The 24,717-nt window shown below is 42.7% G+C and overlaps 1 protein-coding gene across 7 annotated transcripts in view; it reads right to left on the bottom strand.

Annotated features, from left to right (window-relative positions):
• Positions 1–24,717, bottom strand: part of LOC135376181 (A disintegrin and metalloproteinase with thrombospondin motifs 9-like) — a 93,139-nt gene that overhangs the window by 60,525 nt on the left and 7,897 nt on the right. For 5 of the 7 annotated variants that reach the window (XR_010417566.1, XM_064608778.1, XM_064608780.1 and 2 more), the window contains exons 2-9: positions 16,658–16,968; positions 8,591–8,720; positions 8,332–8,465; positions 8,193–8,276; positions 6,005–6,129; positions 5,895–5,935; positions 5,308–5,413; positions 2,852–3,001 (exon numbers count right to left, since the gene is read on the bottom strand). Coding sequence is in view for 6 of the 7 variants with exons in the window: in XM_064608778.1 (XP_064464848.1) it covers positions 2,852–3,001; positions 5,308–5,413; positions 5,895–5,935; positions 6,005–6,129; positions 8,193–8,276; positions 8,332–8,465; positions 8,591–8,720; positions 16,658–16,968 (1,081 nt within the window). In the remaining variant the exon portion in view is untranslated. Of the gene's footprint in view, positions 1–2,851; positions 3,002–5,292; positions 5,414–5,894; positions 5,936–6,004; positions 6,130–8,192; positions 8,277–8,331; positions 8,466–8,590; positions 8,721–16,657; positions 16,969–24,717 lie in introns of those variants that run through there. The other 2 variants (XM_064608781.1, XM_064608782.1) reach the window with 2 other exon arrangements.

Here is a 24,717-nt window from a genome sequence, read left to right as displayed (position 1 = left end):
CAATTCGTACTCTTAAGGCTGAACCGCACGCACGAAAAGCTAGCCGAATTCTGCCCGAACCGAAATCAGGATCGAACTTCTTTTCGTGCATCACCGCACAGTGGTTTATCCAGAATTTTGTCCTCCACAAGGGGGTGTATTTACATGCTTTTGACGAAATATTGTGGGCAATCACACAAAATTTTAGGGAGCATCTCCTTCATATTTTGGAGGGTGTTAGGAGGTGTAGGGGAGGGGGGGGGGGGGTGGATAGATCACTGTCAAACTGGAAGCCGAAGTTCAGCCGAAGACTTCCGACCTAGGGTCACATCACCTTTCAGCCATCCTGCTCAATGAGATAGCCCCTGCACTCATAGGAGAAATTGCAGAGGTGGCAACCAGGCGGCCCGTTTGACATGTCACTGTTGCTGTGGTTCTCCTTCCGGCTGAATAGCCATTGGATGCTTGCTACTTCTTCGGTTTGCGACACTTCAGATTTCGGAACAGAAATCTGGCCTCACCTGATCAGACCAAATTTAGCAGGAAACTCCAGATGCCAAAAAAAGTTTGGTCCCGATTTCAGTTTGGAAATAATTCAGCCAGTTTTCGTGTCATGCGGTACATGTTTAACCGTGCTGGCTTATAATTTTTAATAATAAAAGCAAGCAATCATGAACATTTTTATTTTCATTATTCTTGCTAAGTGGAGCCTCAACAAGAAAGCTTAGTGAAGGGTTCTTACTAACTCTTTGTGTAAAACAGTTTTCACTTCTGTAAGTGACAAAACTCTATAAACTGTTTTCCTGTGGATGCCGCCACATTGAAAGCGCAGCGCAGTCTAGCCCGGGGAACATGTTGAAAACTGTTTACTGCCCGCGCCAGACAGAAGGAAAGCACACGTGTCAGGTGCTTCGTCCCTGGTATCACTTTCCCCCTTTCTTGCTTGTGCGGTAAACAGAGACTGCAAAAGCGCTGTGTGCGAGGCTGGCTGGAAAACGGTGTATGGAGGCCTGGAGCTTTGTTGATTTGGCTACCACTGTCTGCTATTTCCAGGGAAATTACTGCTGGCTGTTAGTTTGACACATTGGCGCTGTAGTTTGCGCCGCTGCTCCTATAACGCTGAACACATTAGCAACAAGAAGCTGCTGTGTATTTATGCACTTCGGTGTATTTAGAGTCTATTTCGATCAAGTATTTGTCAATTACTATAAACTCTGCAGATGCTGAAATATCTTTCAGCAGGTATAAAATGATTGTAGCTGACAAGAGCATTCGCTGTCAGAGGAGATCACAAGGTATCATGTTATTATTATTATTATTATTATAATTGGGGCTTTACGTCGCGAGACAACTGAGACAAGGTATCATGTAATGCTGAAGTTTATAAAATACTTTTTGTACCCACATCATCCAAGAAAATAGTGTTTCCCGCTTCAAGCAGCCATTGACTCCTTGCCGCGGAAAATCGCGGAATTTACAAGTCAGTGCCACAGAATTTTGAATTTGCCGCAGCAGGGGCCTTAAAAAGAGTACAATACAGAAACAACTGCAAAGCCACCAGTTTTGTCACTACAGTAAACTTCCGTTAATTCGACCCTGACGGGAACGCGAAATTTGATCGAATTATTCGAAGGTCGAATTAAAGAATAGGCAGAAAAATTGTAGAGGTCAATGTCACCTTTGTGCATTCCTCTGCTGTCGCTCACGCTTGAAACGCGCATCTCGACACATTGCACATAGAGCGCTCTCGCGCGCGCTACAACATCGGTGCCAGGCGTGTCCTGCCCGCGCAAGATGGCGGAAGCGAAACTGTAGACGATTTCGCGGAAAGCTCGCAGTGTGCGTGCGTGCACGCACCCACCCACTGAATGCGCTCGGCGATATCGTCTTCAGTTTCGCTTCCGCCATCTTGCCCGGGCAGGACACGTCTGACGACGACGATGTCCACTTCCACGAAGTCATCGAAATTCGAAACTCGTCGAGCGCACGTTGTGTATCGGACTCTTGTTGCACGAACAGTTCCCGAACGAAAGCCCGGTGAAACGTAGAACAATAAACGGAAAGCAAAAACGAGAAAGAGACGTTTCCTCCTCGCCCGGCACGAACCACCACCCACCACCACCAAATGAATTGAGTTTTAGTGCACCGTACGCCATTGGCTTTGCGTACGCAAGAGATGCGTGGTGGTTCTGCACAATGCGCGAAGCTCTATGTTTTGCGTGTGCGCAGAACCACAAACGCTATCGCTTACGTACGCAAATACGATAGCGTTCGGTGCACAAGGGCGAACTTTATCTTGTATGTGCGGTGCGGGCGACGCGGATGCCTGGTTCGCAGACGCATCGATCGAATTACACGATGTGCACTGATTTCACGTTCGAAATAACGAACTTTTTTATCAATAGAGGCATACGGGCATTTGACGGGACCTTCGAATTCGATCGAATTAAGCGGAAAATCGAATTATCGGAAGTCGTATTAACGGAAGTCTACTGTATTTGACTGCGGGAGTCAACACAGTGGGAAAGGAGAAAATAGTGATAAAAGTGGTGGCTTTGCAGTTGTTTCTGTATTGTATTTTTTTTCGGTGTGTACCCTTCCCCCTCCCACTTTTTGTCAAGTCTGTTCCCATGACGCATACTGTAAACCCTATATATACTTGTATATGCGGACTTCATACCATGTACCTGATGAAGCGTGGTCCCCCACGCGAAAGCTTGTATTTATTAAATTAAGGAAGCTTCAGTGTTGCGTTTTTGATTGTGCTACATTTCATATCGGACTTGACTTCCCCTGTTTCACAGGGATTCTGCTAGGTCATGCTCTATGAGAGTGTCCTCCTTGAAAGTAAAGTTGCACATAAGTGTCTCACTCAAGGAAGGCGGTGAGGAAGTGACGGCTGCAGGATGACCATGACCAGGGGTGACTGTTATAATCCAGCATGCGTGCCATCACGTGAAGTGGCCGGCTGCCCGAGTGGTGACGGAGGCATTTTTCATCGTCGTCATGTGGGATGTTGAGTCTGGATATCAATAGAAGCAATCTTTAGGGCTCAGTGAAATTTGTCATATGTACACTGTCAACACCACAACACATCGTGAATTTAGGTTACCGTTCTGGAATAACTTTGGTGTAGCAAAGGATTCGCAATGACGTCAGTGCATATAGAAGTATAGTTTGCGTGATGCCCCTGGTGCGGGTCATACTTTGCTACATTTTGGGCAGGTGTACAAAGGTCACCTGGGAAGATTCATTCGCTAGCCAGTAGGAAGACAGGAAGAGGATGTTATAAAACACAACACCTACTTTATTCGCAGCAAGACTGGGCGTTGTCACATTTTCAAACAAAAACAATTTTGAGCAAAAACAAAACTTGTTTGTTTTGCAGTAAATAATCATTATGACATGTGGAACAGGGTCATGAAAAATGCAGAGAAAAGAAAAAAGATTGCGTAATTCTCACACCCACATTTTCGTGCATGGATATCTGACCCAGTGCTTTTTAGCGACTTCAGCAATTGATGTCTGCTTACCACATGGTTTTCACCACGTCATCAATGCTACCAGAATTATTGCTGCGCACTTGTTTAGTTTGCACTCTGTGTTCGGACAATGTTCCACTGATGCGATGAACGATACTGCCACTCGGACAACAAATCAAGCATGGAAAGAAATGCTGGATGAACACACTATGAACCTACAACACAACATGACAAAGTTGGTGAAAATAGATTGCTTTCGATTGTCAGTGCGCTTAGCAGCGATGCAACGTCTCAATGTATTTCACCGGCAAGAAGGGCGGTAGCGGGCCCTGTACAAGTACTTTGCCTCCCGAGCTTGCAGACCGTCGTCCAGGATCAATGTTGCAGGTAACTAATTACAAGTAACTCGTTACTGTAACTAAGCAACTTTTTTTGCTAACTTTTAACTCAACTTGTTGCTTTTGAGCTCCAGTAACTTCTTGAGAACTCATTCCTATTTTAGGTAACTTTGTCGAAGCAACTTGGGGTAAGTTCCAAGTTCCTTGCCCTCGATTCTGGTCTACAAACATCACAGGCTGCATCCTCCTTCTCTAATGAGACAAAAGCCATGTGTACACCAGTCGTACGTGCACAGTGGGCCTAGCTCCGCGTCCTTGTCGTTGCGCAGTGAACGCTACAAATTCTGTCTTGGCCCTCTATAAGGAGTCTCAGGTGACATTAATCATAGTGTGTAACAGCGTATCTGTAATGACAGCGGATACTAGGTAGCAAGATTAAAACTTGGCGCGGTTCTACGAAATGTCCGTAGAGGACAACTCATGGAACTCAAAATTTCAATGCCTGCTTTTGTGCTCCGTTGAAGGATCTTACTACGAGATGAAACTAATCAAATGTCTCCCTAAAGAAGCACATAAAATTTGGCTATCATATATCCCTCAGAACTATATCTAAAAAATATATCAAAACTAGATCAAAATTTATAGTTTTTGTACATCAAAACTATTATAAAACGTCTTGCATCACCCATTGTGAGGTCAAGATCTTAATTAATCGTAAGGACGTCAAGAACCAAAAAGTATACGTATTAGGTAACACGTAACTTTAAAGTAATTCGTTACTTTATGAAAGTAGCTTAGGAACTTCAAGTTTGCTTACATCTGTAACTAAATTAGTAATTCAGTTACAGTTTTTGAACTGTAACTCATCCAGTAAGGAGTTTCTTTTGTTGAGTATCTTCCTCATCCCCACCCGGGATGTGCAGTAGGCTGGTACTTCTTCCACGATTGTGCAATGCAATGATAATGTCAATACCAGCTCTACCGGTAGCCTACATGACCGGTATACTAAAATTTGGGAGTATCGCGTCATTTGAATGTCTTTACGAATGTTCTCACGCGATTTGTGCACCCTTAACTTTCCAGACTTTTTTGGGGGAGAAGTAGTGTGCAAATTAAGTGAAGAAATATGGTACTTCTCCCCATAGCTGACAAACATCTAGGTTACAGCTCATGTAAGAGATACTGCTCATGCCACAGAAATGGGTGGAGCAGAGAAGGTGCAGGAACAGCAGCCGATGGCACAACACACCACTTGTGTTGGCTATGAAGTGCAGCTTGCAAGCGAAGCAGTTGATTGTTGCTGAGCACTTTGGAATGAGCTATCTACTGAACTACCTACAGTGAGCTCAGTCATTGTAGTTAGCACCAGTGAACAACAGGCTAAGCAGATCTAGTTGAAAGCTGTGTCCACGGCCAATGGCCCATAAAATGCTTTTTCACACACGTATATACACGGCAGCCTTCAATCAAGAAAGTGGTGCGGTTGTACCCACCACAGTTAAACTCACACGTGTCCCAGCTCGTGGGCGATGGTGAAGGCAGCACTCAACCCATTGTCCTCAACAATGGAGCAACTGCTGTAGGGGTCGCATATCATGCCAGACTGTGCAAGACCTAAACATACACATGAACATTAAGAAGCAGTAGATCAGTCCTGGGAAGCAACACAATACGCTACCACAGTTTGCCCCTGTGCAGGGGAGAGAGTAAGGTATGGAGAAACCACGTGACGCGATGAAGTGTCTGTCCACTCACAAGGCAGCAATAATGGCGTATTTGTAGACTGGCATGGGTCCACAAAAGGAACTAAGTTTTCTAAACTAAGGAAAAAGATTTCTACGTGGTACAGTACTGGAAGCATGTCATCTGTAGAAGCAACGTTGTGTGTGGAGTAGTGCTGTGCTAGTAAAATCCTTGTTTAAGAGAGAGTGAAACCCACTGAGAAAAAGTTAATTTTTGGAGCTCCTAGCAAGCAATTTAGTAAGAATACTTGTATTCTTGCTTTCAGATCATTAGAAAAGAAGAGCTGGATGATTCATTCTGCATGCATATTTAAAAACGAACAATGCTTCTAAAATTATGTAAAAGCACTCACCGAGAGTATCGCATGTTTTTGGCAGTCTGCATAAGTCTTCTCTTGAGAAGAATGCAAAGTAAAAGTGTCAGACAAGGCTAAGAATGAGAAGAGGAAGTGAGAGCGCATACCTAGTGAGCAAAATCGCAGTGTCATGGTGGTAAGGGTGGGTGTCGTCCAGGTGGTTGTGGTCCTGCTGCCAACGGCAAAACTTCTTCAGCGTGTCGGAGGCGCTCTGTGAAATGATTTCTCGATCCTAGTGAAACAGAGAGAGGAAAGTAACTGCATCTTCAGCCAAAACATTTCAGGGCTAAGCTGTAGCTATAAGGGCCATATCTTTTTGCAATTTTTTAAACAAAAGCTTGGAAATACAAGGGTTCGATGAAAAGTTTTGTGCACAATGCAGTTGGCCAATAAAGCAATTAGACACATTTCTCCTATCTGTAATCAAGCTTCACCAACCCGTCAAAAAAAGAAAAAAAAAAAAAAAAAGTCCCTCTTGAGAGTCGTACCACTCATCCACAGCAGCCATGACTACATTGTATGTTGGAAAATGCTTTCCTTTCAGGCATTTTTTCATGGTGGGGAACAAGTGAAAGTCTGATGGTGCGGTCTGGCGAAGGGGGGGTGGAGGGGTGGGGGGTGTGCGGTAGCAGTTGGAAGCCACAGGCGTCGATTGCTTTCAGGGAACGGCGTGCTGTGTGGCAGGGAAAGTTGTCCTGGAAGAAGGTGATGCCGCACTCCCACTTTCCCGGATGTTTCGTCCCAGTGGTGGTTTTCAACTTTTCCAAAAGGTCTCGGCATTGACTGTCTTGCCTTTGTTGAGGTAATCGACCATCAGGATTCCCTCAGAGTCTCAGAAAATGGATGCCATGACTTTTCCCGTGGATGCCTGCCCTCTTTTTGGACTTTTGGACTTTTATTGGAGCTGGAGAGTTTGAATGTTCTTTTGCTGCTGTGTCGAAATGGTGGGTCCGAGTTTCATCTGAGTGGCCACCTGGTATTGAAAGCCTCTGGGTCGGTGCAGAGACACTTCAAATGAGCAGCAGAAATCACCACCCTAGTTCCGCTGTCAGATTATGGGGCACCCATCTTACAGAAATCTTCCACATGTGCAACTTGGAGTGGATAATGTCATGCCCATGCTTATGCGAAAACACAATTGGTTCAGCAAACCATCGCAAAGTCACTTGATGGTCCTGCATGATGAGGTCATGCACACGTGTCAGGTTGTCTTCAGTTGCCGTGCTTCTCGAACGACCAGAACATAGTTCATCTATGATAAGCTATGAAAGGGGCCAGTTGGTACATGACTGAAGACATGACGAAGGAGGAACAAGAGGACAGATACCGGTGAACATCGTACTTTTAACCTTGATTACAAGTAATGGCCAAACAAGGAAGATCATCATAGTAGTTCATCTGTGATGGCCTGCCACCCCCCTTCCAACTCGACCACCCACATCTTCACTCGGCATTAATCCCTTCAGAAACAGGTAACCAATCACAGCGGTGCTCTCTGCTGGAGCTTGCCATTTTGACTGATGCCCGCGGCCACTGTCAGGGGGCAGCACCTCACATTTATATAAAACTTGGCTGGTAGTATGAAAAAAAGTTGCCCTCTTGCAGAAAAAAAAAAAAAAAAAATCCGTAATTCCACACTGGCACCTTCCATACTAAGGCACAAAACTTCTCATCCAACCCTCATATATCACACAATACACAAACCTCATAAGGCAACTACACACTCTACAGTATAACACAATGTACTACAGTCAAACTCCTTTACAACGAAGCTCAGGGGACAGCAAAAAAAGTTCGCAGTAAAGGTATTTTCGTTAAAAAGGATGTCCATTATTGGACCTATAGGCTCCAGCGGGACCGCAAAAAAATTTCGCTGTAGTGGTATTTTCGTTAAAAAGGTGTTCGCTATAAAGGAGTTTGACTGTATACATTTTCATACACTACTGTGAAGTGCAGACATTATTTTCAAATTTCTGAAGTTGGGATTTTTTGCTAAAGAAACACAAAGTCCCAGAATGTTGGCTTGTTTATTTTACCATGAGGTACAGGAAAAGAAGAAAAAAAAAAGCCTTTGACGGAGTTGGAAAAACAATACTGTCACTGACTTGTTGAAACCCATTATATATCATGCAAAAGAAGGCACCCTCTAAAGAAACAGAAGGTTTGCATTCGCCTGTTATGCTACTAATTTTATGCTCAACACCAATCAAATTAGGTATGGCCCAGTAAGCACACATGAACCATGTGGAAGTGCCAGAAGTATGAACCCACAACTGCTGTAAAGGATAGGCTTACCTCCTCCTCTTGCATGATGACCAATTTGACAAGAGCAATGTTGAGGAGATTGCCAATGCTAGGGTCCCTGTAGATGTGTGCTACCTGGGTGATAACCAAGTGAGAACAGTGCATGGCATACGTAGCAGTCCACACTCACTGCTGCCATTAGAGTGAGAATATAATGTTTCAAGTTCTTCCCGTGGTAGCGAGCCATTTTGCTGTCTGCAGCCACCAGAACTTCCAAGTGCTGCTCCACTGAGTAGGACCTTTTGTTCCGCCGTGGTTTTGGTGCTGAAATAAAATGTTTTGAAATTGAGCATAGTGGTGGCCTACAGAGACATTTCGGCATATAAAACAAAAAAAGAACAAACAGGTATTACATAATAAAATAAAGTATGAAACATGGAAGCACTTACCCTGTGTCTCATTCCTAGGAGGCAGAAGCCTGCGAAGAATGTGTGGTGGATGTGCGACATCGTTAAGTGCGCTTTCGTCTTGTGGCTCAATAGTGAGCAATCCTTCCGAGGAGCTCTCGATATACCCCAGCTAAAATTGAAAACACTTTCTCTGCACTTTTTCCCACCATGGGACAACAAAGCACATCACCATGATAATCACTAGCAAACAAAATACTAAACCACAGTGTCGTTGCGATAAACCTGACACAAAGATGGGGACGCATTCTGTCTTTCAGCTGATGGGATATGCACCCTGTTACCCCCACCCCCAAAAAAGAAACACACATTACAGGCCAACATAGGCCAAGTGCTATGGTTTAAGGTTTGAAGGTATGCTTACTGGACTCAAACCTAGACGTCTGCATTGTTTTCTCTTTTTTTGCCTTTTTCTGGTACACATTTGTTATCAAACAACACTGCCTAGTGCAGCTCACCTAAAGACCAATGTTTCAAACAGAAATCCACACAACCACATACACTAAAATCCTACAAATCATGCAGGAAGAAGGGATGCATCACAACACGGCCTCAAGCATCACTGCAGTACCTGCACAAGTGACATGAACAAGCACTGTGGCGATCATCCATCATATATAATATGTTTTCATGAAAGCACAACAGAGACTGTCATGAGACTACAATGCACTGATCACCTAGTTATCCACAAAAGCTATTCCTTATGTCATATTAACATATCATAGCAGTTGTATGCACATGATAACTACTGGTTTTCCCACTCATTTTAACCCACTGGTCACTCAATTTTATCAAAGTGCTACCCAATTCAATCCAAGCAACAATATTCATAATGCAGTGTGTTAAACTAAAAGTTTTGTTGAAATTTTTAGCATTCTTTCATGACTGCACATTCAGTAACTATTGCTACCTTCAATATTTTATACAAGTATTCATGACTACTGCTTGTCATTATGACATTTCATGACCACTTTTTAGATACAGGTCCTAACCCGCCTTTGTGCGTGTACAGCTGGTTGAAACAGTGTCCTAGAGTGATTTTTAAGCATGATTTCTCTTTCTACCTCACTTTATTCATCTCACTCAGTTTCAGTGGGCTATACACCATGTTTCCTTCGATGAATATTAGGTTCCATTTTGTCTGCGATACATGTTATATTGTACTCAAGTAGATAACAAATTCAGTCTGTATGTGCAGCCAAGATACTGTTTACATTAGCTGTCTCCAAATGGGCTGCACTTCGTGGACCAGTGCAAACAGTGAAAGTTCCAGCATTCGATTCAGCGGAGGTGCAGCCTTTGCACTATGCTTGACCATTCAATTGGGAAAAGCGCCGCAGGAGTGCAGCACGAGTTCACGAAAATGCTGCACCTTCTCCGACGTCCATTTCGTGCACCGTTAAGGAGAGAATAGGGCAGCTGTGGTTGTTGGCAATGTTTTATCATCGACCTGGAGCATATGTTAAGATGGGCCTGTTAAGATGGGCCTGGGCCTGACAGTCCTCAAGACAATTTATACACAATAATTGCTCAGAAAATAGTGATGCAGTGCAGACGTCTGTGACAGACTATCTCAGGCATACACTTTTCATTCGATTGAGCTCAGTGTACTTTGCACGAGACCAGCACCTGTTGTGCACTTCGTTTGTGCTCCTTTCCACTGTCCCTCCCACTTTCTCACAAATTGAAGACAGCTTTTATTACATTAGGAACCAACAGTTACTACAAAAAATATGATAATACTGCTAAAAATTTGTGAAGTTGTGTTATAGGAATGAAGAGATTTAGAAACAAAAGTGAGTCCGTTACACTTTTCCTTAGATTAATTCCTACACGTCAGCACCTTGGAAAGCTTGCTCAATATGGCTGAAGTGATTTCTGCCATATGATGCACAACCAACATGATGGATGTGCTTCACAGTGTGCCGTGCTTTGTGGAGCAACATAGCATGGCTGTGCTCCCGAATCATTATTCCACTTGGGTGTCCTAAAACTTTGCCTCCTTTTCCGTCAGGAAAGCACAGCTTTAAGCTAAATTTGGAGAAAATCTACTCAACAGGATTGAAAAAGGGCCTGTACAGTGGTAGAAATTTTACCCGCTGTCACTCAGAGAGCATTGCTTGATGTGCTCGCTTCTGTGCAGGGGCATTACCCACTATTAATACGACATCTTGGCCCTGCTCAGAGGCCGCGATGGAGCGTGACAAGTCCTCCAGAAATTCATTAAAGGTCAGGTGTGTCACCCTGATTAGTGTCCTCCAGAGCTGGAGGCAGTTTCCTGACACGCATGCCACTAAGTTTTTGTTGGGGTCTCTGCTGCTCATCTTTATTAAATCACTTCAGCCATATCAGGCAAGCTTTCCAAGGCACTGACATGTAGGAATTAATATAAGGAAAAGTGTAACACACTCACTTTCTCTATAACACAACTTCAACAATTTTTTGCAGTATTATCATATTTTCTGTAGTTGCACTGTTGGTTCCTGATGTAATAAAGTTTACCGTAACTTGGCTGCACTTACAGATTGAATTTCTTATCTACTTGAGTACAGTACTACAAGATATATCACAGACAAAATGGAACCCAATCTTGATAGAAGAAACATGGCGAAAAGACCTGCTGAAATTCAACGAGATGAATAAATGGAGGTAGAAAGAGAAGGCATGCTTAAAAATCACTGCAGGACAACTTTTCAACCAGCTGTAGCCACACGAAGTGGAGTTATGACCCGTATCTCAAAAGTAGTCATGAGATGTCACAATGACAAGCAGTAATCATAAATCATCACATGACACAGTTTGAACCAGCTGTAGTCACACAAAGTCAAGTTATGACCCATATCTCCAAAATAGTCATGAATGTCATAATGGCAAACAGTAGTCATCACATTACACTGTTTGAACAACCTGTAGTTGTGCAACCGTGTCTGAACCGTATCTGCAAAGTAGTAATAAAATGTCATAATGACAAGGAGTAGTCATAAATCATCACATGACACTGTTTGAACCAGCCACAGTTGCACAAAACTGATTTATGCCCTGTATCTGCAAAATAGTCATGAAGTGTCATAATGACAAGCAGTAGTCATGAATCATTGCATGACACTGTTTGAACCAGCCGTAGTCATGCAATGCCAAGTTATGACCCCTATCTCCAAAATTGTCTTGAGATGTCATAATGACAAGCAGTAGTCATAAACAGGGTTCCTGGTTTTCGGTATTTAATTTTTCAGACATTCGGCAGAAAAAAATCGGTGGCTATTTCATCCACAATGAATTGGAGGCTTTCGGCGGTAATATTTTGAAATGTGAAGACACGCCGCAGAAACCAGGTAGAAACGATACTGGAGTTTCCCATGCACTTGAACCAACACTTTATTTCCATTTCTTTTTCATTAAAACAACAACTATTAAAACCGGAACTGTTATAAAAAAATTGTGAGGCACATGTTAAGTGATGCAGGTGACATAGCACACCACTCTTTACGCTGCAGGAACGTTTAATTCAAAAACACTCGCTATAGACGAAATATTTTGTCTTTCAAGAATGACCTCATGGGCCCTGTCCCTTGCCAAGCAGTTCAGCACCAAGGAACAGCAAATGATATCAATACATTTATATCTTCATTTTGACAACTATCGGTGAATAATTATTTCCACCGAACGTGTAAAAAATTTACCGACATACATTTGCCGGTGCTTTCCGGTAAATACCGAAAACCAGGAACCCTAGTCATAAACCATCACATGACACTGCTTGAAATACCTGTACTCTCACAAAGTCGAGTTATGGCCCATGCTCCAAAATAGTCACGAAATATCATAGTGAGAAGCAGTAGCCATGAATACCATATAAGTAGTTATATTCGTGATGACTTAATTTTTGCGAATTTCGTGCAAGCTACCCTTGCGTGAAATTAAAGTCCCGCGAGGTAAGTGACACCCTGTGGTGCAGGATCAACGTACAGCGAAATCAAGGTATCGTGAAATATTACCCAAACATGCCTATCCATCCCAATTTGTGATTAAGACTGTGAAATTAGCCACTTATGCCTGTGTATGTTGCCCAGAAAAAGGCATTACGAGCGATGTTAGCTACGCCAAATAATGAAAGTATTACTTTTGCATTTAAATGGTTCAATATTCCTGAGGTAAAAGTTTTACTTCAGCGCAGGTTATGTACCATCGTTTACAAACTGAGAAACAACTTATGTTTTTTACCATTTATTACTCTGAAGAGTCGTGAATGTACCATGCCACTAAGAAACCACGGACCGTTTTCCCTAGGTTTACCTAAGATAAGGACCAACTACGGCTACTTTTCTTTTCAATATTACGCTGTCAAGTTATGGAATTCATTGCCAGTGCATATTCAAAGCAGCACATCAATACATGTCCTTAAGACACAACTTCATAATTACTTTATGCTTCAAGCTACAAATTAGCTGTTATCTTGGATTGACATTAACTGAATATTCTCATGTTACGGAATAGATGACGTTGTACTTACAAATTCGTGTGTTTTCTCGTTTGTGTCTTGCATATATATTAGTTCTATTTATTTCTGAGCATGATTTGTTGGGTTGCAGCTTGTACTTCATGAGTTCATTGATGTGTAATCCTCAGTTACTGTTTGCCGCATATTTCAGCTATTAATTTGAGTACGGATCAGTTACACGCGAATAGCGTCTGATCCTTCAAGGTCATTCCTTATGTAAATCATGATGTTCATTTGTTGACGAATGAGTCGGAATTCCGTATGTAATGCCAATAAAAGAGCTTCTCTCTCTCTCTCTCTCTCTATACAGTACAGTCGCCGTCTGATTTTTCTGAGTCTGCAGGGATTGCGTTAAACTCTGAATAACGGAGCAGTCCGAAAAAACGAATTCTGCCTTCAAAAGTAAACTTTATTAAGTACTAGTAGGCCGGACAAAGTTGTCAATGCTTTCTTGACGGGCAGTTTTCCATCTCTGCTTGATAACATCTGCTTCTACTTCCATCTACATCTACATTCTACAGCTGTGCTACATCCCGAAGCGATATTGTATACGGGTAAAAGTGCCGCAGTCGCTTTCATTAGTTCAGAGTTCGACGGATGCGCTGGGAGACGGCAAGTCGTCAATGTCCCGAACACGTGGAGGGAACATATCAGGACAACTTCTGGCAACATTAGGTATCACCATTCCGCAAGTCGGCTTCACTGAACGCCTGCGTGCTTTAGATGAAGCGCGCTTTTCTTCACGCGCATACAGCACGTGCTCGGCTTACTCCACGACAGGACTCTTTCACTCACACTATTGGAAAATGAACAGTTACTGCCTATTTCCTTGCCTCAATTTTTATATTCAGCTTCCTTGACCTTTGCAGTGTGTCATGTGCACGTGGTGAGCTGGCGACCACTCGGGACGCTTGTGGGCTGGGAGCTGTACGGTGTCCGAAATTTTGGACGTTGTTATACATTAACTCTATGGGGCCCATGGCCGTTCCGCGAATGCGTCCGAATAATCCAGCATGTCTGAAAAGTCAGTCGGCAACTGCATTCGGAAAAATATTGAAGGTAGCAATAGTCACTGAATTTGTAGTCATAAGAATGCCACAAATTTTTATGAAAATTTCAGTTTGACACACTGTACTATGAATACTGTTGCTTGGATTAAATTGGGTAGTGCCTGAATTAAATTGGTTGGTGTTTTAGATTAAATTGAGTTGTGCTTGGATTAAATTGAGTGACCAATGGATTAAATTGGGCTGCACTTGGGTTAGATTGAGTGACCAATGGATTAAATTGGGTTGTGCTTGGGTTAAATTGAGTGACCAATGATTAAGTTGTGTTGTGCTTGGGTTAAATTGGGTGACCAATGGATTAAATTGGGTTGGGCTTGGGTTAAATGAGTAACAAATTGATTAAATTGGGTTAGGCTTGGGTTAAACTGAGTGACCAATGGACTAAATTGGGTAGTGCTTTGGTTAAATTTGGTGACAAATGGATTAAATTGGGTTGTGCTTGTGTTACACTGAGTGACCAGGATTAAATTAGGTTGTGCTTGAGTTAAATTGAGTGACAAATGGATTAAAATGAGTGGCAAAACCTGTGGTATTCAATTGAGTATGGCCAGACAATCTGCAGTCCAGTAATGTATTACCATACTTTCTGGTGCAGAACACGCATCGATGTACAATGCGCGCTCCCTAAAATGAACAGCATTTGGAAAATATTCCACGTTTCTTTTTAGCACTGCAAAGCAAACCTGCACTGCACCAAACCGCACTGCACCATGTTAGCACTGCAAAGTTTAATTTCCTAAATTAACTCTGGGTCACTGACATGTCGTAGCCGTCGTCCTATCCTATCATACATTTTTTCCATATTTCCCGAACGTGCCACGTCAATGAATGATTTATGCCTATGTCAATCAGGTCGTCCAAGGGTCAAGGCAAGAGAGGTTGCATGGCATCTTCTTAGGAATGGCTGTTCAAAGAGAAACTCCAATGTATAACACGCACTGCCCCTTTTGGACACATTTTTACAATGTCTATAACGTGCATACCACACCGGAAAATACGGTAATCCGCTCCTTGTAACACCCAGGTGGAGCCAGCATTGTGACTCTAAGACTAATGGAGCAGCACAAGAAGCTATCAAATGCAGGATGTGCCTTTGTCGATAGAGAAGTTACACTAATACGTAATAGTAATAGTTATTGGAATTCCTGATATACAAGACACGCATTCTAAACCTAAAGCAAGATGCAGAGACGTTGATGACTGAAACAGTGAAGACAAGGCTACAGACTGAAGAGAGAGACAAGTTATGCCATGATGAAGAGCACGTAGATCAAATTTGAGAATCGGACTAAAGCTTTGGCGCAACAAAAATCATCCCGAGAAGGACGGAAGAAAAACTCACCAAAGTCAGTACTATCAATAAACCAATATACTGTCTGCAGCATAATGTGGAGAAAGCATCACTGCAGTTGTCATGTTGCATGTGGGCATAGATTATGATGGCACAGCAGTTCTGACTACTGCAATGTCAACGTGCCTCATTTTGCAGTCACACCAACACTGTGTTCAGTGAGTTACCGCTGCATTCAACTGTATCAATGTAGTCTTCGGTTGCATAAACAAAACATAAAATAGCCACGTACCAAACTATGCCACAGTATGGTAAAAAGGCAGGCAGAAGAGCATTGGTGTTGAAGGAAAACTTCTCCAGCAACAACAGAGATCCTTGCTATGGTAAGCATGCTTATCACATGCACATCAGTAATGTGCTACACGCACAGAAATTTTACACAAACGTTGTCTCACATTCATTCTGCAAGGTAGACAGCCTTTCGAAACGACTTCTTTCCTTTCCTTCAGATATTATATTTCCTTTATATTAAAAATTGCACTGCTTTATAATTCTGACAGATTTTATCGGTACTACAAGTCTGAAGTATCAGTCAGTGCATACTTATGATATCAGTAAAGTGAATCCTATGGACCGTAACTTTTTCTATAACTGTTGTCACGTAAAACATTCTCTTTCTTAATGTACTCATCCCAGATCAGATGACCCCTTGCTCTGTCTAGTGTGTTTAAAAGAGAACAGTTGTTGAATGCACAATCATGCATTTTATCAATAAAATAGGAACATGCACATGAAGACCATATGGAAACACAGTTGGCATCACCAATGTCCAAAAGGAAGAGCAGCACTATTTGGAGCATAGATGGGGGGTCAATATCCATTTTGCTAGCCACGTGTTCCATTGTAACATAAGTGGCAATTCTGCACTCCCTGATATCAGGCAAGGAATTCTCTTTAGATCCAAGCAAATATAGTACAGTCACACTCTCAATGACAAATACTACTTGGTACAGGGCAGCAGCAATCCACATGTATTTGTAGCAGCAGCATTCTGCATCATAAGTGTGTAGGTGCATGTGTGTGTGTGCCTATGAATTTTATGTGCATCGAATTTTCTGTTGCAGATTCTTCTTAGTGTGCCTAATATATTCCTATGTGAAGACATCACTTATTGTGCATTGTATGATATTCACCATGCCACGGCAGAGGCTGACCATGACCCGAGACTGAGGATCCCCATTCACTGCACCCACATAGTGGCAGGCCGTATTGCTGCCAGTGTCTGACCACAGTTCAGTTTCATTAGGCAGCTTCGATGCCCGATAGTGCAGCACGAGCAGCCCATCATAGCCAGTGTCAAGAAGGAGGCTGACTGTAAGCTTTTCGTCCAGTCGCAGTTCTACTTGGGGCTCTGGAAGCCCACGGAATGGGTATGCGTCCCACCGTTTTCCACGCACACGCTCTGGAAATACTGTCCGCACTATGGGAGGATCCACGGCAACCACTGTAAACATTGAAAATTCTTAGATCAGCGACTTAAGAAAAATAACTAGTAGAACATCAAGAATCTGCATCAAACCTCACATGCTATCAGACTATTCACACCATTTACACAGCAGTGTTTCTCCACCACCTACTTCTCTTTGTTCTTTTTACTTATAGACCTCTACCAGAGAAACGTCATCATGACGTTGGTAGACAGACTGAAACCGAAACAAATCGGAAGTGGTGGGCTGGGTTCCACGAGTGGACACTTGTTCGCTGCCTCCTATTTAAAGAAAAGCAGGACCGAAGGTCGCGTCCCTTTCAATGACCATCGTAATCCCCTCAAGACTGACATTCGGGCACAACCTTGTTCGCCCCTAGCTTCGAGTGCAGTTCAACTCTACCAAATTGGTGGCGCTGGCGAACACTATGACGTTATTTGTTTACAAACAGGGAGAGGTCTATTAGCAGCATATTGCGATGTAAGCACAGCTATAGGCAACGTAGATGGTGGTGAGCAATTCACAAAAAATAGCTTTTGACCTCACATTCGTAAGACCGTCATGCTGAACCAATATGCACAGTTAGACCACTATCTCAGATCCGCCTGCCTTTACAATACAGCATAACAGACCAATGCTCAAGCACAACACTGCAGACAAAACTGAAGAACGTTATGAAAATCTGAAGGAGTTGAAAAATGCAGTTCAAGAACACGTAACATAATTACAAAATCATAATTTGAATAGATTCGCACAGACGTAAGTGCAATAGTTTGTAGCACACTACAAACAGCAGTTGAGGAGGTTGAAGTGTCACGTCTGTCTTTCTGTGTTTCTATTACGTCAAAGTACAGCGTGTTTTAGGTGCATGGTTCAATATGTATATCCATTTCTTTCATGTGCAGCAACACCGAGTACCAATATATCAGCGCAGCAGACTTTCGAAATGCACTTGCCCACTGTAGCTGGTAAGCTGATAAGCTGATGATAATGATAAACTTCATGGTAGATGTCCAGTATATCGAGAGAGGAAACCCTTTTAAAATTGATGAGATTGTTCCCTCCACAAGCTCCCGCTCTGCTTTTTGTTCCTGTGGGCACTGTATTTCCTAATTTACTGAATCACTGCTTCCCTTTTCACAGACTGAGTGGAATTAATTTATTATTATAATCATAATTGGCAATCCACATGGTTTGAAATTTCTGCAATGAGCAATGCATGTGTGAAGTCAATGTGACGACAAGAGGATGTTCCTACAATGACATGCCTGCAGTTTACTATTGATGCAATTTTCACGTAACACGTGGTCAGTGTGGTAAACGTCATGGGAATGCCACGCAGGCTGATGATGAGATTTTCATCCTTGTTCCTCAATGTGGGTTCATGCCTGCTGTTGGCTGGCACAGCCAAATACGGATAACACTGGAAATCAGTGCTGTTCTGATGGTGGGGCAAGAGGAGCTGCACCAGAGGGTGTGGGGGTCGCCACTGATATGACCGTGCCGTTGTCTCGGAGGGGACGAGTTGTCTCTCTCACGAGGGACTATATATGTTCATATTGAAGAGGGCATGAGGCTCTTGGGCTCCTGGTCTTTTACCGGAGTTGTTTGCTCCGAGACGTGGGGAGTAATCGGGAAGTACTGACTGTTACTGGTGGCCTCTTTGGTCTTCGTACTCATTTAAGGAATAAATAAATGCTTTCTTTATTGCTAATTGACGTGTTCTTGCTCTCTGGGCTGCGGCTGGGGAGTTCGACGGGTCGGCTAGGGATCCCCGGTGGGGTTACTGGAAGTGAATCCCACAAGGGGATGCCGGACAGCAGGTTCCGGGAGCTAGGATGGACAATAAAACGAGAATCAAGATAATTTTGTGTTCGGAACTGCATGCGAGCTTTTTCTTCTTTTTTTGTTTACTGAGCATGCAGTTGGGGTGGGGGGGAAAGCTCGCCTTTGGATAGCACTACTAGAAATATGTCACTCACGAGTAAAAGGCAATGCAGGACAGCTGTTTGGAGTCAAATGTTCCTGCCAGATATATTATAAAGAAGTGTGAGGCAATGACCAACAGAGGGCCTAGTAGGTCCTGACTCACTCGAACAAAAGTGGACGTTGCAAAGACAATAGTGACACAGTTACGCCAGCTACATCTTCCTCACAAATTTATTTGAATTTTGGTTGGGAGAGAATTTTTTCTTTGACCATTCACTAGTTACGTAGCTGGTACCAAAGTCATGAAAGTGTGGAACTTATTGTAGTTCTGCTTGGCCCATAACTGTGGTAGCAAAAATTTCTGAAACTGAGTGCAGATCCCAGTTTAAGATGTGCACTGAGGCCTCACACCGGTGGGTTAGTCCAGCATTAGCGGCATCTCATTACGAAATTCACGACGACTTATGAAATTAAAGCTGTGTCCAACTGTAGGGTGCATTCAAACGCTGTCCGCAAAATTTTATTGAGCAACGCCTTATAGATTCGACACAACAAATAAACGAGAAAAGTTAACTTTTGGAACAATGTAAACGCTAGCAGGTGCAACATAATCAACCTCATTTTTATTGAACCTGGAGTTCCCATGCTTATATTAAACTACAGCAGCCAACAACAGGACACTTGGAGCAGCAACTGCTGTAACCACAACCTGCCAGTCTAAACAGCTTACCCAACTCAGAACCTCCTGCCGATGACAGAAACAAACCCTCAAGCTGTGCATGATGTAAGTGCCGCCTCAATAAGCAAATTCCCATATGGTCCCTGAACTTGGCCTCAACCTCTAAAAAGGATCCTTAAAGGTAACTGCTAATTTTTACTTGTTTTCTGATACAGGGTACCCATGTGTATCACATTTTAGGACTCTTATGGTTGGCAGCCTGCCAATACAATTCAACTGAGACTGTCCAATGCCTCTTTCGTTTTCATGTTACAAAATAGTTTTGCAACTCTCAGGTTCGTAGACCCCCTTGAAGTTCAAGAAAAGAAAACACACGATGCCCCATCTGGCATAAAGAAATCTGTAAAAAAAAACAATTACAGTCAGCCCTCGATTTACAAATTCCTTTGCTTTATGAACGGTGCCCGTCTGGGACAAGACAATTCCCCTTTCTCATTACAAACCTCCATTTATGGGTCCCTCGATTCATTATTCATTTTTTAGGAACCCTAACCGTTCATAAATTGAGGGCTGATTGTAGTTTAAGTGGCATGACAGTAGTGAATACTGTATTCAGAAGCTCAACAAATTATCCCAGTTTTGTTGTAATATTAACCAGATAAAAATTGTTGAGAACAAGCAACTAGTTACAGCCTATCATGTTGACAAACCCTCTGAGGCTAGTATATGCACGTACTGTAGACAAGGCTGCTAGCAATCATCAAGTGAGTGAACATATAACACAGGACGAGGTTTTTTTTACTCGGCCTGTGTTGTATGTATGTGTGTGTGTGTTCGCATGCATGACAAAACTTGTAAGAGAGAATGTGAAGAGAGTGGGTACATGTCCTGTTCACTGTAACGAGGCCCCTATGGCAAGCTGTCGTCAGGCCGTGCCAGTGTAGCACATTAGCATACTTGGGTGGTAAACAAGAGGGGTGGGTTTGATTCCTACCACTGTCTTGCTTTCACAACGGCAACCAATTATTATTATTATATAACTGTGATTTATAAATTTCAACATCTTAAATGTTAATCGCTGCCCTTGGTTCACCACTGACAGACTGCAGTCCAACATAGAAGTCTAGAAGGTGCTGCAAACATGTTTCACAACGTATGGATGATGATGATGGTGACAATGACATGAGTTCTTTCAGCACAAACAAAAAAAAAGAAATAGAAAATAGAAAGAACGCTGCCTGTTATATGCCAGACGGTGGCAAATGGGAGAGTGAACGTAAAATGAACGAAAAAGAGAAAAGGTACATGGAGTATACTAATGCAAAAAAAAAAAACTGATCGTACATCTGTTAGAAAATTACAAATCCAATATCACTCAAATTTGTTTCACGCTTACAAAACGTTCAAGATGCCCTTCATGCAGTAGTCGGGATGGGTACAGTGGCGAGCATTGGCTATAAAAACCAATGAAGTGTTGCTTACGACAGTGTTCACATAGTAGACACGTAATAAATTTGACAAGTTTTATGACAGATGATATTTTTACTAAGTGTTGCAAAAGCTTGATCTATCTACTTTGCATGGACAAATTATTCAGTTTCACATAGTTTTCTTGTTTAAAATTGTGAACGGGCAGACGGAATGCCCAGACCTCCTTTCAACAGCACAGTATCACGTACCACTCCAGAGTTGTGTGTGTGTGTGTGTGGGGGGGTTGACATGTTTGTTTTAGGGGGTGTTCTGGATGTTCAAACACCCTCCAAAGTGGAACCTTTGGTAGTGCGTTTGGGAGAGTGATATGAGGGGGAAATCCTCCTCTCTGATGTAAAGTCCCGATAGAACCCCTCCCGAAATATTTTTTCCTTGCTACACTGCTGACCTAACCTGTAATATTTTGTGACCTTCTGTTGTGCAACATATTTTCATTGTGTAGGGAGCAGCACTTACCAGACATTGGCTTGTTGGTGGGCACTCCTTAATAAATAGTCAAATAAATAAATGAACACATTCTCCTCACCCTATCACTACTGTGTGTCACCTTTTCACCTGTCACAACAGAACGTCACGCAGTTGACTTTGCTGACAACGTCACCTAACTGATCCATGAGACTTATTGTGAATTTATTTCGTGACAATTTTGTGACTGCTTTTTATAACGCTGTCCGCACATTTTACATAGAATTCTGACATGGTGACATTAATTGAAACACTCACAGCAGTATGGCCCATCAGTGTACTGTTGCAACAACACATATCAGGAATGGAAAACATTAATGGAACTACAGAGCTTTGCATGCCTCGCTGTTGACCCTTCATGTAATTAAATATGGTTAAAAGTGACTGTAGTGTAGTGCACTGTCAGGCAGTGAAAAGCATATATTTCCTCGTGACTTATGATTATATACACAATGATGGTATGATACAAATGATGACAAGTATGAGTAGATGTGTCGTGTAGCGACACCACATACCTCCCACCATGACATTGCCCCCGTCAATTTGATCACAGGCGCTCATAGTGGCGGGAGGGGGGATCCTCAGTAAAATTCTCTGAATAAAGAAAAAGCAACGTTTGCTTTGGGTTTCAAAGAAATCTATTGAGTTTTTCTCAGTGGGAGTCAATATTTATCTTTTTTTTTATTCCGTGGAGATGGAGAGATGACAAGTAGCACGGGTGACAGGGGGATTAGTATGCGCCCTAGGCCGCCATCCACCTGGAAAGTCTGCCGGAAAACCAGGGAAAATCTCTGACAGCACAGTCCGTGGTAGGATTCAAACCCATCACCTCTCAGACAACCTTAGAGTAAACCCCAACGAGCGGATGCTTTCATCCTCATGGCCATGCCGCTGCTGTTAAAGCCAACATTTTATCGATGCAGCAATTAGGGGCCGAATGGTTTTTGTAAGGTCACGGTGGCCTAGCTTGTTCAATGTGTTAGGTGAGCTTCACAAGATGGATAGCAAAGATAGACTTTTTCAACGAAGGTTCGAACGACGCATCAAATAAAAGGAGAAGAAAGTACCATTCCCAATCTAAAAAGCATCTCCATTCACCACTGACGGAAGGGAGGGGGGACACCCCCATCAAGGCCGCTGGTCTGGTCAACGGCTGAGCTCGCGCAGTATGGTAAACACTGAGCCAAAATGAGTAACTCCCCCCCTCTCCCACCCCTAAAAAAAAAAGAGGAAAGCCCTGTAAACAAACTGCCATCTGGAGAAGATTGTTTGGCTCAAAAAGCCACTGCCACTAGCTTCCAGGGATACTTGGCTTTGTTTAAGCGAATTGTCTGGAAGCCTTCACCAAAGGCCAAAGACTTCGTGGGAGCTCCACATTTATTGACACCAACCTGACTTTTGTTTCACACACTTTAAGGATGCTTTTTTGGAGGTTACACTGTGCAGTCTATCTTGAGTTGTTAGTGCAGATACAGTCAGGCAGCAAATGTTCACTACTGTGGCTCAAGAAATTCGGTAAAGAAAAAGCGATACAAGTGGAAAAGATGGAGGATTGACTGCGAGTATCACGTTCAAATTACTGCATTTCCTATAGCTTTTGTAGCCAAAGTAGTCCTACGTGTACATCCCAAGCAGTGTATTTGTATTTGAACCAAGTGGTTATATTCTGGGTGCCCTTCCGGGGAAGTGTAAGCTCCATCCACAAAGTAAGAAGGCATGCATCCTGACATACTTTAAGACCTCAAGTGAGGGTAGGGGTGGCATATTTGTTGAAATTTGAGCCAAAATAGAAAAACGTTAAAGCTTTAGTCGTCACTCCTACTGTTTGGTGCATCTCATATCGAAATAGAGAGATATTTTGCATGGGTTCTATGCAATTTGACGACCTGAATTCAAAATCTTCTTTCAAAACTAACAGACTATAAAAGAGATCAAGAATGGGAATTCTGGAGTCTCAAAAATTGTTTTTGCACGACAGGTGTTAATTTTGACAAAACAAGTCATCCCTCCAAACTGACCAGAAGGAGGCACAGGCTCTGGTACACCAAAATTGTAAGGCTCTGATCTTGGTTAGTAAGGTCCAACTTTTTATGGGTATGCGACAATTGATGTTCTGAGGCTGGAACACATGGAAAGGAGAAATACATACAAAGCCTCAAGTGCCTTCCTTGACTTCCTTCAGTGACTTCCTTCAGTGACTTGCATCTTTCATCATTTTATGGGTAAAACACGATTCCACTAGATATTCAGCCTTCAATCAGTTATCATGTGGGTCAGATTTTTCCCCAAACTATCTTCAGCCTTCACAACTCCAGTATGGAAAAGGGTTGCAGAAACTACGTGGCCAACAGCATACGTGCTGAGCTCTCTTCATAGTTGTCCCCATTTGTACTGAAACAGTCCTTTAAGTGCTTTTTAGCTCTTTTAAAGAATGCATACAGGCGTACGTGCAACATGCATGGACCTGCTACATTTGACACAAATCCAATTTAGAGCTTAAATCTGGGTCCCCGTAGGCTGACCACTCCCAGCATGTATTGAACGAACAACTATTGCTGTCGAATATAACAGTTTAATTGGATCCACATACAAAATGCACAATTTTGTCACATGCGCATAAGGTAAGTGTGGTTTGGTGCAATGCTTGCCATCGAACCAATGCATGCACCAATGCTTACCAAATTGGCCCTTCGTTCAAAGCCAGTAACGCCTGAAAGTGTAGGTAGCCTGAATTACAAGTTTAAGAAAATGTCACCCAGTTTTAATAATAACAATAATTGACAATAATTCGTGGCTTTACTCCACAAACAACTGTGCCCAATTTTAATGCACAAGGTTTGCGAAATATATTTAGCTCAAAAGAGCCATACCCTGCCAATGTGCCCCTCATATCTTATATAGCAAAATTCGGCTATGGATATTTCAATGCATGTGCTCCTTTCAGGATTTTTAAAAACAAGAGCGGATTTCGACAATGATTGTCTCCCATTCTGCAATATCACTTCTACCCAAAAAACCCTAATTAAAGAGATCATTAATTAATTTTAGGTAATTAGCTATCTTGTAGTTATACAAGGTTGACATAATGCAGCACTATAGACCAGGGACAAACACAGTGTGTTTGTCCCTGGTCGGTAGTGCTGCATTATGTCAACCTTGTCAAGATACAAACTACCCCAAGCCTCCACCTTGTTGTAGTTAT

This window comes from Ornithodoros turicata, unplaced genomic scaffold (genome assembly GCF_037126465.1).
Source record: "Ornithodoros turicata isolate Travis unplaced genomic scaffold, ASM3712646v1 ctg00001050.1, whole genome shotgun sequence".
NCBI lineage: Eukaryota > Metazoa > Arthropoda > Arachnida > Ixodida > Argasidae > Ornithodoros > Ornithodoros turicata.
The sequence above is the reverse complement of the archived record's forward strand: the minus strand, read 5'-3'. Positions and strand labels throughout refer to the sequence as shown.